This window comes from Chanos chanos, chromosome 7, assembly GCF_902362185.1.
Source record: "Chanos chanos chromosome 7, fChaCha1.1, whole genome shotgun sequence".
Lineage (NCBI taxonomy): Eukaryota > Metazoa > Chordata > Actinopteri > Gonorynchiformes > Chanidae > Chanos > Chanos chanos.
Genome location: NC_044501.1, coordinates 30,400,662 through 30,414,376, shown reverse-complemented (window position 1 = coordinate 30,414,376; position 13,715 = coordinate 30,400,662). Strand labels below are relative to the sequence as shown.

Here is a 13,715-nt window from a genome sequence, read left to right as displayed (position 1 = left end):
CAGCGTGTGGCTGTGCAAGCGATCTCATCCCCGAACTGATGAGTCGTCATAACGACATGTCTATATATATCTCCTCCAATCTTCAGATATGTACACTGGATACACTAAGTTTATATTTACAAATAATTTACACAAATTGGATTTCAACCGGCCTTTTCTGGAATGTTCTCCTGTACGGCCGCCATGAGAACCTTCGGTATAGCAGATATCATCCTCCAGTTGTCAAAACTCTTCTAAGAATCTGTGGTGAGACTGTTTGTTTCTGTCGTCCTCAGGACTGCTGTTGGTACTGTCCCTCTGTGGCGTTGTTGAAGTCGTCCAGGACGCTCTGCAGGTAGTCAAAGGTCGGCCGTTCCTCGGGTTTGCCGTGCCAGCAGGTGGTCATGACTTCGTAGAGCTCCTCCGAGCAGTTCTCTGGACAAGGCATCCTGTATCCGCGCTGTATCCGCTGTATCACCTCTCCGTTACTCAAACCTGAGAGGGAGAAGACGGAAAGAAGCGGATCTCGTCTCTGTAGCTGCCTAGACCTCAGCGACAAACGTATTAAAGTCTTTGACATCAAACTTTTCATCATGCACACGACCAGTAACACAACTACGACAAAGCCCGTGTCCAGTCTCTGGTAGTGTGACTGATTTTGCACAAACTACAAACATTTGTGTTTTCTACAAGCTGACAGAACTTCACAGAGACCTTTACGGTTGGATCTGCTCTGTTTTTTGTTTTTTTTTTAACTCTTGCCAACAGAGGGCAGCAAATATTAATATTTTTAGCACAAAGGGCAAGTTCTCAAGTTTAGTCTCTGAGGGTCAGAGTTCTCCAGCTTCTCTAACTCATCTTAAACTGAGAGACTTCAGGTTTCTATCTGAGAAAACGATGTGTGCACCTCCTGAATCCATCAGAGAAAAGATGTGGTTGGCACAAACAATCAACGGGACTTCTAGAGTCAAAGTCCCTATAATAAAATTTGCCCCTATAGTAAAATTATCCCGAGGTTGTTCCTCTGCCTCAGTTTTTCCCCCTGTGATAATGATGATGATAATGTAATAACTGTGATAATGAGATTGTGTCTGACCTGCGTAGGGTATTTTGCCATAGGTGACGATCTCATAGAGCAGGATGCCAAAGGACCACATGTCTGACTTGATGGTGAAGGATCCGTAGTTTATGGCCTCAGGTGCTGTCCACTTAATGGGGAATTTTGCGCCTGTAAAGCACAATAAAAATCAATGGAGTTGTTCTGGAAAATTCAGTAAGGTTAGTGCCCGTGTAAAGTTAACGTGATCACAATCCAAGGTTGGTGTCCATGTAAAGTTGAAGTGATAGTCATAGTGTTAGGTGCGCTTGTTAATATCTGTTTTATGCTTCTAACTTTATCTCTGTGTTACATTTCGTGTTAACTCTGTAAAGTTGGGGTCTTTAAGAATAAATAAAAACTCGATAAAGTGACGTCAACCTTGGTCTGTTTTTTCTGGCTGTATCAGAGTGCATCGCTCGAACATTTCCAAATCAAAATAACCCAAATGCTTGGTTAGTCGGTCAGTCAGTTCGTTAATTCGTTTGTGGCTCTTGTTGCTGTATGAAGCTCTGTAAAATGATTAAGACTGCCACAGGAGATGCTGTGTGATTTGTGTCGTTCGTGTGTTGACACCTTCTCTGGCCGTGTACTCGTTGTCCTCGATGACCCTGGCGAGACCGAAGTCGGCGATTTTACACAGCAGCGTCTCACTGACCAGCACGTTAGCCGCACGCAGGTCTCTGTGGATGTAGTTCTTCTTTTCAATGTAAGCCATTCCTTCTGCAATCTGGAAAAAACACACACGCACACACACACAAAGTCTGTCAGTTATGATAAGACATGGAGTATTTCATTTTTCTGAGAACACACACACACATACACACACACAGAAGAACTCATATAGAGTGACATCATGCATCAAAGATTCAGTTCCCGTCTGTGTTCTCAGAAAGGTCTCTAAAAATATCGCACACCTGTTTCCAACGCGACACATAATGCCGCAGAGGCATATAACGGATTTTTATTGAGATTTTTCTAAGTGTTGTTCCATGCGTGTGATTGTGATTGTGTGTGTTTGTCCTTACTTGGGCGGAAAAGTCAATGAGTTTGGGTAGCTGCAATTTCCTGCCTGCCGGGCTCTTCAGAAAATCCAGCAAACTGCCTGCAAGAGACACGGATACAGTGAGACGGTGCTGGTGTTGTGTGTGGGTGGGGGTGTGTGTGTGTGTAGCAGATCCTTGGTTGTTTTAAACTTCTTTCCTTCATTAGACAAAACCATGTGTACATCTGAGTATGTGTGAATGTTTTAAAATAACCAAATCATTGCCCCCCTCCCCACCACCACCTCACTATTCATAAATGGCAAACATGTACCAACCATAAATGCAGATCTGAAAGAAACAAATAAGTTGAGAGGGGAAACCCACAAAAGGCTAGATTTATTACTGCATTGACCACAATCTAAAATTCTTCCACATAAAAAAAAAATGGACTCATGTCAAGAAACCTCAGTAAGTCAGGGGCTCACAATCTCTGTCATAAGGCTGGTCATATTCTGTGCAATTCAGATATGTGACCAAGAAGCCAAGGACAGAAACAGAGTCCAGAAAGAGAACTGGGTCAAAGTTTCATTCAAACCAAACCGACGCTAAGTCAAGCGCCGTCTGAATCACACAGTCTATAAGATGTAGTCCATAAGATACAGTTTAGATGCTGTTGTCTATAAGATGTAGTCTATAAGAAATAGTTTATAAGATGTAGTCTGTAAGATATACTCTATAAGATGAAGTCTATGAGATATAGTCTGTAAGATGTAGTGTACAAGACACAGTCTATAAGATGTAGTCCATGTGACGTGTGTATATATGAGGATGTACCATTTGCCATGAACTCTGTGATGATGTAAATGGGTTGGGTTTTGGTGGACACAGCATAGAGGCGGACCAGACGGTCATGGTGTAAGTTCTTCATCAGGTTGGCTTCCTCCAGAAATGCTTCCACCGTCATACTGCCTGGCTTCAGGGTTTTCACGGCAACCTTGGTGCTATTATTATACATCGCTGAGAGAGAGAAAGGGAAAGAGAGAGAGAGAGAGAGAGAGAGAGAGAGAGAGAGAGAGAGAGAGAGAGGGGGAAAGAGAGAGAGAGAGAGAGAGAGAGAGAGGGGGAAAGAGAGAGAGAGGTGTGATAGAGGGGTTTATTGATATAAACAGGAAGTTATGTTGATGCATAAACAGGAAATAATTATTGGTTCCATTTTGTTCCATTGCGCTTAACCAATGACCCGTTCAAGATGTTAAAAAAAAAAAAGAAAAAAGAAAAGGACAAGAACACCACACACCTTCACTCTCCAGTGTAATTTTCATCAACCAAAATTACAACTAAAATACCTTTTGATGACTTCTTTTTATGATGATGATGATGATGAAAAAAGCGATATGACAAAAAATTTGGCATAGGTACAAAGACTAAATAATTTAGAATTTTATTCTGACTAATACTGATGACGAGACCAAAAGAATGACAAGACCTAAATTCCTTGGAAAATGTACAGGTTAGTTTCTGTTTCTATTTGACGCGCCGTCGTTTTGTGTAACGTTAAAAAAACCTAAAATGCAAAATGTGGCTGTTCCTACGGAAATGGGGTCAAAAGGTCAGTTGATGTGTCTAAAGTGCCCGTCATTTGGCATTGCGCTTACTTAAAAAACGATCAAAGATTGTAAACTAGACTTCCAAGTCATCGTTTCAAAACTAAACAATGTAAAAAAATGTTAAGACTAATCTTAAGCAAAAGTAAGAGTAATGCAGAACTCATCAAATAAAGGCATTTTTGTACTGACTAAAATGAATTAAAACGTCTAAAATATAACTGAAACGGAAACAGGACTTAATCTAAAACCTAAAATGAAACTTGTTTCCAAAAGAGGTGGCTAAAACGATACTGAAATTAACCTACAGGTTTCTGAGTCTTATTGTATTTTAATCAATGAAAATGCTGCTGCCACACACACACACACACACACACACACACACACACAGTCTCAGACGCTATGCACACGCTCTCACACATTCCCACATACATGCACATACGGTTTATCACACACTTAGACACATCCATACAGACAAAGAGACTCACCCATCCACACCTCCCCAAACTGGCCTGCCCCAAGCTTCTTCACCATGCACATACGGTTTATCACTCACTTAGACACATCCATACAGACAGAGAGACTCACCCATCCACACCTCCCCAAACTGGCCTGCCCCAAGCTTCTTCACCATGCACATACGGTTTATCACTCACTTAGACACATCCGTACAGACAGAGAGACTCACCCATCCACACCTCTCCAAACTGGCCTGCCCCAAGCTTCTTCACCATGCACATACGGTTTATCACACACTTAGACACATCCGTACAGACAGAGAGACTCACCCATCCAGACCTCTCCAAACTGGCCTGCCCCAAGCTTCTTCACCATGCGCAGAGTGTCTTTAGAGATCTCCCAAGCATCTTTAGCCCACGGTGTCTCCACCTTTGGCTTCACACACACTTTGTCCAACTTCCGACACAATCCATCAGCCTGCTCTACTCATACACACACGCACGCACATACACACACACAGAGAAGACATTTATTCCTTCAATAAAGAGACCCAAGTTTGCTCACTGTGCCATTTAACTTTATACGCAAATTCCACAACAATTCAGATATGTGGTTGGGTGATGTTCATTTGTTTTGGATGGGAGAGAATTTCAGGATATTAAAAAACATATATTTTCACTGTCTTTGTATCTAGGGATTGTAGTAAGTGTAACATGCACATTTACATAAGGCAAAACATTATACTAAATGCATTTTAGTGATTTCACTTGATCTAAATGAAGTCAACAGACATGTTTATAAGTGCAGATATTTTTATCAGTCAAGGAAGGATAGAAAAACCAGACACTGAAAACTTGCGATACATATGAAGAATACAGTGAAATATGATTCTAATGCTGTATTTGTGATCAAATGGACTGTTTGCGTGCGTGTGTGTGTGTGTGTGTGCGTGGCCTCTTACTCTGGTAGTGTGTGATGAGATTTTGCAGGTTGGTGAAAGTGATTCTGGGAGAGATGTAGTATCCTCCTTTATCCAGCACGCGGATTTTATAATGCTTGATTATGTCTGAACCATCAGGCATCATATCCCTCACTGACATTGAATAACTCCCTGGAATAAAAACAACACGCAAGCACACACAGACACACAGACACACACATCATCAGCATCATCATCATCATCATCATCATCATTAGCATCATCAGCATCATCACAAACACGGATAGGAAAGTAAATATATCTGTTTTTATAATGCAAACCTTTCAAAAATAATGCTCAGGGAGTACAATATATAAGTGTGAGTGTGTGTGTGTGTGTGTCTGTGAGTCGGTAGCGGACCTGCTGTTGTCTCACTCTCTCGTATGAGGAAGGCTCCCGGTTTCTTGCCAGTATATGAGTTTGTGTGTGTGTGTGTGTGTGTGTGTCTGTGAGTCGGTAGCGGACCTGCTGTTGTCTCACTCTCTCGTATGAGGAAGGCTCCAGGTTTGTTGGCAATGTGTGTGTGCGTGCATGTGTGTGTGTGTGTGTGTGTGTGTGTCTGTGTGTCGGTAGCGGACCTGCTGTTGTCTCACTCTCTCGTATGAGGAAGGCTCTAGGTTTGTTGGCAATGTGTGTGTGTGTGTGCGTGTGTGTGTGTGTGTGTGTGTGTGTGTCGGTAGCGGACCTGCTGTTGTCTCACTCTCTCGTAAGAGGAAGGCTCCAGGTTTGTTGGCTGTGTGTGTGTGTGTGTGTGTGTGTGTGTGTGTGTGTGTGTGTGTCGGTAGCGGACCTGCTGTTGTCTCACTCTCTCGTATGAGGAAGGCTCCAGGTTTGTTGGCAGGAGCCAGCAGCTGCCTCTCAGCATCTCTTCGACTAATGTTTTTGAAGAACCACCTGTGTCATTACAAAGACAGATATTAGAGAACGTGTTTGTGTGTGGGAGATTTGTGTACGTCTTTGTTGTAGTTTGTGTGGCAGTGTGTGTGTAGACTCACTCATATCTGTCCATGCTGTCCACTGCTGCTACGTAGTTGGAGGGTATCAGTCCTACTTTACCAGTGGCCAGAGATTTGGCCTTCCACCACTCTCCATCTCTACACACATACACACACACACACACACACACACACACACACACAGAGTACGGTAACACCTCTGTGAGTAAAGCACTATTTCCATCATAAAACAAAATCAGTTTATGTCCCTGTTTTCATAGAAAATATTCATTCTTACATTCATTGGATGCATGATACTGACTATGAAGTCTGTACCCAATACTGTATGTGTACCCAATACTGCATGTGAACAAAACCCAAGAGGTAATTTGTAAATTTTGTGCATCTAATGGCATTTTGTGCATTCTTGCTGATAAAAAAAAAAGATTTTTTAGTCAGTATAGAACTTCATTGTAGAAGAAAAATTATGGTATGACTGAGGGTCAAAGTTTGATTTTGGGATACAGGAAATAGATATATGAAATAAAATATATTGTGAATAACTGAATGGGTTGTACTTACTCCTCCAGTATTTGGAGTTTTTCCCCTTTTTTAAACGAGAGATCATCCTTATTTCTGGGGTCATATGAGTACAGTGTCACAACTGTCTTTTCTTTTGCCCTTTCTGCTGTAGATGAAAAAAAAAGCACAAATTCAAACACAACTGTTTAGAGAACAGTATGAAAAGTGCCATGAAAAGGAGAACTGCATAATTGAGCGTGTGTGTGTGTGTGTGTGTGTGTGTGTATGAGAAAGAGATGGTGGGTTTGGGTAGGGGGGTAGAGGTACCATTCATGTTCTGCAGAATTTGCCCGGGAAGCAAAGAAGAGGACCTCTGAAAAGAAACAAAGCAGTAAACTGAATATGAGTACACCACAGAGACACCTATGTTATGCAAATTTTAACTGAACATGCAACAGAGGTAGCTGGTCAGTAACTTCACTGGAAGATGAACCAATATATTTGAATGTATAAGTGAACGTTTGCATGCTGAGCTGGAAGAACAAATACAATGTGTGCTTTGTTATACTTCATTAAGCTATAAATAAATGCATGATTGAAAGCTCTGTATAAGTGCGGCATTCTACTTGGGAATATGGCCATTGAGTCAATATGTCGTGTATAATATAGTGAAAAATGCTATGTTTGTGTGTGAGTGTTTGCAAATGACTGTGTGAGAGTGTTTGTGAGAGAGGACTCACCGGCAGGGATGTTGGATCTCTGCTACATCCGTCATTCTGGGATGTCTGTCCAATGAGTCTACCCACTTTTAATTTAGAGCTCACGCAACCCATACTATAGGGGGAGCAGACAGTCAGACAGACTAAGAGAGAGAGAGAGAGAGAGAGACAGAGAGAGAGAAAAGAGAGATCAGTTGTAGAAACCCTTGGATACTGTTTGAGAGTTGAAAGGTGATTTAAGTCTTATGTACGTGCTGAAGAAATTTGATGACAGACCTGTTGAAATGTTATCTCCTGTGGTAGTATTGACTTGTGAAAGAGGAAACAACACAGCTATACAAAGTAACAGGTACAACAGCCAGCAGGGTCTTGCAAATTAACTGTGACATACACTCCTCTAGTTCTGCTCATTTCACTTCTTAGACATACACTGGAATTTCCCCTCCATCACACCCCTTTAAAGCACTCTTAATTCGTTTTTTTTTTTTTTTTCAGTCTGTGGGCTTTCAAGCTGCTGGGTAGTCAGAAATGTAGCAGCTCAAAAGTTTTTCGAGTTATCTAATCAAAATCATACATGATATGAGCTAGATTTGACCACTGAAAGTTTTCCAAAAAGCAACTCAGCAAGGACCTAAAAATTCAGTTACTAGATTACTGGTGTAAAGCATTTTAAAATCAATATAACATCCTCCAACAAAGGCGAACTATTACACATGTATAGTTATTTCCATCACATCGGTACTAGCTCTTGACTATAACCACACGATGCCAGATCATTTACAAGGCCAGAGGGAAACACAATTATTAGTTATCAAATAGTAATTTAAACGCCTCTACAAATGCAGAGCTTTGAATATGAGGTGTTTTAGAGACTACGGAGTTTTATAAGTGTTTTTATAATTTCACTGTTACCCAAATGAACACAGACAATTATAATACCTAAATATCTAAATATTATACCTACATAAATATCGTGATACAGCAGGTATGACAATGCAGAACATTGTAATAAAGGTATAAACATGTCCTTTTCAATGTTATTGATAGAAACGTTTCTTTCTTTCTTTCTTTCTTTTTTGATAACACCATTGTCACTCACCCCGTAGTCCCACAATTCCTCACCTGTCCGTCTCAAAACGCACGCACGCAAAATCACAGTAGGGTGAGCTTGACTTTTATTATTTTGTACATCCACCGCAAAAGTCTTCCAAAACAGAAATTCTATTTTCACTTGAGGTTCAACAAGAAAGTAAACTGCCGTTCTAGGTGGGTAAAACAGAAGATGTAGACGCAGCATACGAGTATTCCACACCGTTTAACTTCCTGCAAAGTTATTTTAAAGATTTGCATTCGCTAACAATAACGCCCTAGCGCGCGCAGCCTTGACGCTCCCTCGAGACCCGCTCTGCACAGCCAGACCTCAGCTCCGTAGTTGATGGAATCAGCACTGTTCAGGATGCCTGCGATATTTGACACTAGAAATCTGAATGAACCTGTCTGAAAACGTGGTGGAAAATAATCATCTGAGGATGAGAGGTTGACGTGATTAGAAAGAAAAGCACCTGACACAACGTTGTGAAACAGCAATCTCCGGAGACTGTAAAAACCAGTGGTCTGGTCTATGAATAAATGAATGTTAAACGTGACTTATAATGTCTCCCGTAAAGCTTGACTCCAGGGATCTTGGATATTTGAAGGGCTCATTATCAAGCGATTTATTCGACATGTGTTCATACTACGGAACGAATTCATAGATCCTACCTTCCTCACTGTTGTAGGCTTCTAGAAATCCAAATATTTCCAAGATAACTGCAAATGCAACAACAGTGTAACTTCTGTGGGAATAAATTCTGTTACGCTCGACTGTCATAATTCTATCTATCTATCTATCTATCTATCTATCTATCTATCTATCTATCTATCTATCTATCTATCTATCTTTCTGTCTGTCTGTATGTCTGTCTGTATTCATTTATTTAATATAACGAATTAAGAAAGTATTTTTTCTGTTATTTCGTCTGAACAAAACGTGAAGGTAAACCTTAAAGAACTACATCTCCCGCGATCAACATCCGGATATGAAGTCATACCATTGGGAACCGTGTCCTGTTTATGGGACAGATGACAGTTTAGTACAACCAAAGACCGAAGAGCATCTACCAGCAGCGCGAGATGAGGTTGGAACATCCCTGTTGTTGGGATGGAATCGCGCTCCACACAGGTGTGTGATGTTCAACGACTCACGTAAACGATTCTAGGACCTTAATTAAATGACAGGCTGCTGAGCTCAAAACGATTAAAAAGACTACTGAAATCGCAATTAAGCTGTGCTGCGTTTTTTATGGTCGTGTGACAGCACAGTGCAAGGAAAGGATATACTGGGAAATGTGGTTGCGAATGATTGATTTGACTCTCGAAAAAAAACGTATTAAACAGAGAAACGCAATGCAATTCACAACACTTGTATGTCTCTCGGCAACAGAATTTATTGCTACGGGGATGTTATGAACGTGCTTTCACTGTAACTCCTTATTTTTTGTGTGTCTGACCTTTCATACGTAATTACTGGAATCAGAATGTGTGATGAGGCCATTTATTGTGGCCAGACTGCATAATATCTACAGACTGAAATCATGTTCACATTAGCACACTGGTACTCATTGTCTTATGAATTTGCTTATGCTTTATATTCATTTGAATGTGCAGAGTTTTACTCCAGGGTGTGCTGTTGAGCACTTGTTCCATAAATTCACTGTGTGTTTATCCAGTGTTTTTGTTTATGTAAATAACTCCTCTTTTTTGTTTGTACTCTTGTAGTTGTTCTGTCCTCTATGTATGGAAATGCATAGCCATTTACTGTGACAGGCAAGATGCACAATGGACGTGGAGGCTTCTGATGTCATTTCCTGCCTGTGGGACTTACTGTGGTGGGCATGTTCTCCATTCGTGCTGGTCTTCCTCCTGCCCTTTGTCATTGTATTCTTCCTTTACCTGTCCATCCTCTTCCTCCACCTCTATAAGAGGAAGAACGAGTTGAAGGAGGCGTACACACACACGCTGTGGCAGTGTGCACGAAGAACCTTGGCAACGCTTTGGGACGCCCACGCTACTGTCTGGCATGGTACAGTGTACACACACTGCACACATGTGCTCCCACACATTCATGTCTTTGCAATAGGCCTTTTTTTTTTAATATTGCCCCTGCATGAACCCACTTAACTCTGATCAGCCTGTCAAACGGTCTGATTAACTCTTGTCAAGCGCTTTTTTTTTTTTTTTAAATCATGGGGTTGAATCAGCCACTGATCACCTCATTTCTCTTCCCATTTCTCTTCCCCTCTCAGGTTACGAGCTGCACGGATTGGAGAAGATTCCGGATTCAGGCCCGGCATTGATTGTGTACTATCACGGGGCTATTCCTATAGACTATTACTACTTCCTGGCCAGAGTCATCATCCTGAAGGGACGAACTTGCCACTCAGTGGCTGATCACATCCTGTTTAAAATGCCAGGTGTGTGTGTGTGAGAGAGAGAGAGAGAGAGAGAGAGAGGATGAGAGAGGACAAGAGAGGACCGAGGGCTGTGTGTCAGTGTGTGTGTGTGTGTGAGAGAGAGAGAGTGAGAGAGGACTGTGTGTGTGTGTGTGAGAGAGAGTGAGAGGACTGAGGACTGTGTGTGTGTGTGAGAGAGAGAGAGACAGAATGAGAAAGTACAGAGAACTGTGTGTGAGTGTGTGTATTTTTAGGGTGAAGTCTGTCTTGTAGGGTACGCATGCGAGTGTGTTTAAGCTCTTGCCGGGAGCGTGGGTTTATATGAGGTGTATGCGTGTTTTTGATGTGAATGTCTCGACCTGTGTGCGTGAACAGGTCTTTTCTCAATGTATGTATACGTATGTGTATGTCTCTACACTGGTATGCAGATGTACTGCTTACCTCCAGATATAGTGGCTTGTGTAGGATTTGTACGGGTATGTGTTTTGTATCACTATATGTTTTATAGGGTTTGTATAGTTATGTATTTCGTATCAGTCTGTGTACAGGGTTTGTATGGGAATGTTTTTTGTATAGATGTGTGTATGTATTAGGGTTTTTATGGACATGTATATTGTTATTATCAGTGTGTGTTTGTGCAGGGTTTCTATAGGTTTATTGTTTGTATGGTTGTGTGTGTGTGTATAGGGGTTTTATGGGTTTATATAGATTTATGTGTTCTATGGATGTGTATGTGTTTAGGGTTTAAGCTGCTGTTGGAGGTCTTTAGCGTGATTCATGGCCCTCGTGAGGAGTGTGTGCGGGCGCTGAGGAATGGGCATCTTCTGGGCATCTCTCCAGGTGGTGTGAGAGAAGCGTTGCTAAGTGACCAGATGTACCCGTTAATGTGGGGCAAACGCACAGGATTTGCACAGGTGGCCATCGACTCTGGAGTGGTTAGTGAGCCCAGGACACACAAACACACACATACTCATATACACATACACATGCACACTTCTACACACGCACACACACACACACACACATACACACACACACACACACACACACACACACACATACAGACATATACATAAACACATTACTGCCGTTCAACTGACGTAAGATCATTCAAAATGTTTTTTTGTGTCTGTGCTTTATATTCTAGCCTGTTATTCCGATGTTTACACAGAATGTACGAGAAGGATTCCGGTCACTTGGAACACTAAGTAAGCCAAGGAGTCACTCACATATGGGCACTTTATCTCTCAACCTCTTCTGACTATCAGCTTTGATACTTAGCTTGTTTTCATGTTGTTAAAGGGTTTTTCCGATGGGTGTACGAGAGGTACCGTGTGCCTATAGCTCCAGTGTACGGTGGTTTTCCGGTCAAATTCCGCACTTACTTGGGTGACCCGATTCCATACGACCCCAGCTTAACAGCAGAGAAACTGGCGGAGAAGGTAACGTTTGTTTAGCGGTCACTTAAAATGTACCGTCATCAAGGAGGAAGCAGAGGAAATGTAATCAGTCCTCCTTCTTGCTCTTCCCTCCCTCTCTCTCTCTCTCTCTCTCTCTCTCAGGTGCAGCTAGCTCTCCAGGCTCTGATTGAACAGCATCAGAAGATTCCGGGCAGTATTGTTCGAGCACTGTTAGAAAGATTCCAGCCCACAGACACTGCACACGCAACAATCAAACAAGACTAAAATATGCCAGCTATCCACAGTCCAGGGGGGTTTGATACCAGCTCCTGAGGTGTAAAAAAAGATGTGTGATGAAGTCGAACACCTTTTTATACGTAACACTCATGTTAAGATCATGTTAAACATTCCCGCGTGAAGCAATATTCCATCCAAACTCTTGTGCTGTGCAGTGTCGGGCACCGCACTTTATTATGTGAGGACATGATTGACGGAAAGTTGTCCAATCAGGTCATTCCACAGGGTACAAGCCAAAATAGGCATGTTAGGTGCTGGGTACATTTTACAAGTCCCCATATATTTCATGTTTGCAGCTATATAAAATGTGAGACTCAAGAGATCACAGCACAACTGAGGTCCACTGCCACGTGTCTTCAAACTCTCTGGAACATAAAAGAATCGCTCTCACGCAAGCATGAGTACTGTAGTAGTCTAGTGACGGTGAGAAATTTACTTATTATTTTAATATATATGGTTTTACTATTTATTTTTTGTTACTGTTACGCGAGAGCTTGCAATACGTGAGTAATATGTGTGTGACATTGGATGTCTCTGTGTACGGCCATTCATGTGAGTGTAGATATTGAAATACAATTCATATTGAAATGGATGCACTTATTTTCATGTATGTGAACACACAATAAAAATATGGATGACAGGAATCTTTCTGTGTATTTTCAGAGTTCACCTATATTTTGAGATGTCAATTTTCAATACATTGTAGCATTATTATCCTACAGCCAGCTGGTGTCCCTGTTGTCTAATCAGTGTTTTCTGCTGCCCTCTGGTGGGCTGAGATGGACAAAGCGCTCAAGCTCACCATCTAGTGGCGGAATTGAGTAATCGCCCTGTGTGCTTGTGCAAGCGAAAAGCATGAACACACATTTTCCCTTCACGCACGCTAAATTTCTTAGCAGGTGCTGGATATACAAATAAAATAATAATGACAATAATAAGTCACATACGTAACAATACATTTTAATTGAAAATATGTAACAACAAATTTCAGCTGCCACTGGTTTCCAGGAGTTGCATTTTGATAAATACACATACTTCAGTGCTCTACTCTACACAAAACAGTCTGTACACAAAAAAAAATCTTTCACATATTCTAATCTAATATTTTTGTCAGATTTGTGTAAAACATATCCATTCTTATACATTTAAATTCATTGTAACACCAAAGAACGATTTATACACAATTAAATTTATACAAACTCGTGTCTGTTCAACACAGTCTCAACCAAAAGAATGAGATGACAAACA

The 13,715-nt window shown here is 41.4% G+C and overlaps 2 protein-coding genes across 2 annotated transcripts; one reads left to right on the top strand and one right to left on the bottom strand.

Annotated features, from left to right (window-relative positions):
* Positions 1-271: 271 nt before the first annotated feature.
* Positions 272-7,393, bottom strand: LOC115816202 (tyrosine-protein kinase Lyn-like). Its single transcript, XM_030779170.1, has 12 exons — positions 7,301-7,393; positions 6,888-6,933; positions 6,621-6,726; positions 6,099-6,197; positions 5,894-5,997; positions 5,086-5,235; positions 4,454-4,606; positions 2,896-3,078; positions 2,104-2,180; positions 1,652-1,805; positions 1,076-1,207; positions 272-474 (listed from the first exon to the last, which is right to left on the bottom strand). The coding sequence occupies exons 1-12, from the start codon at positions 7,391-7,393 to the stop codon at positions 272-274; spliced, it is 1,500 nt and encodes a 499-aa protein (XP_030635030.1).
* A 2,763-nt stretch (positions 7,394-10,156) lies between these two features.
* Positions 10,157-12,455, top strand: LOC115816201 (transmembrane protein 68-like). Its single transcript, XM_030779169.1, has 6 exons — positions 10,157-10,400; positions 10,624-10,791; positions 11,512-11,705; positions 11,918-11,978; positions 12,073-12,212; positions 12,333-12,455. Exons 1-6 carry the CDS (start codon positions 10,157-10,159, stop codon positions 12,453-12,455), a joined length of 930 nt encoding a protein of 309 aa, XP_030635029.1.
* Positions 12,456-13,715: the final 1,260 nt, after the last annotated feature.

Excerpts from the sequence above, each read along its gene's own strand:
- LOC115816202 (XM_030779170.1), bottom strand. The coding sequence starts at position 7,393 with ATGGGTTGCGTGAGCTCTAAATTAAAAGTGGGTAGACTCATTGGACAG. Across the intron at positions 6,198-6,620 it reads AAACTCCAAATACTGGAGGA|AGATGGAGAGTGGTGGAAGG; the intron begins GTAAGTACAACC and ends GTATGTGTGTAG. Across the intron at positions 5,236-5,893 it reads AGAGAGTGAGACAACAGCAG|GGAGTTATTCAATGTCAGTG; the intron begins GTCCGCTACCGA and ends TTTTTATTCCAG.
- LOC115816201 (XM_030779169.1), top strand. The coding sequence starts at position 10,157 with ATGGACGTGGAGGCTTCTGATGTCATTTCCTGCCTGTGGGACTTACTG. Across the intron at positions 10,401-10,623 it reads CCACGCTACTGTCTGGCATG|GTTACGAGCTGCACGGATTG; the intron begins GTACAGTGTACA and ends TTCCCCTCTCAG. Across the intron at positions 11,979-12,072 it reads CCGGTCACTTGGAACACTAA|GGTTTTTCCGATGGGTGTAC; the intron begins GTAAGCCAAGGA and ends ATGTTGTTAAAG.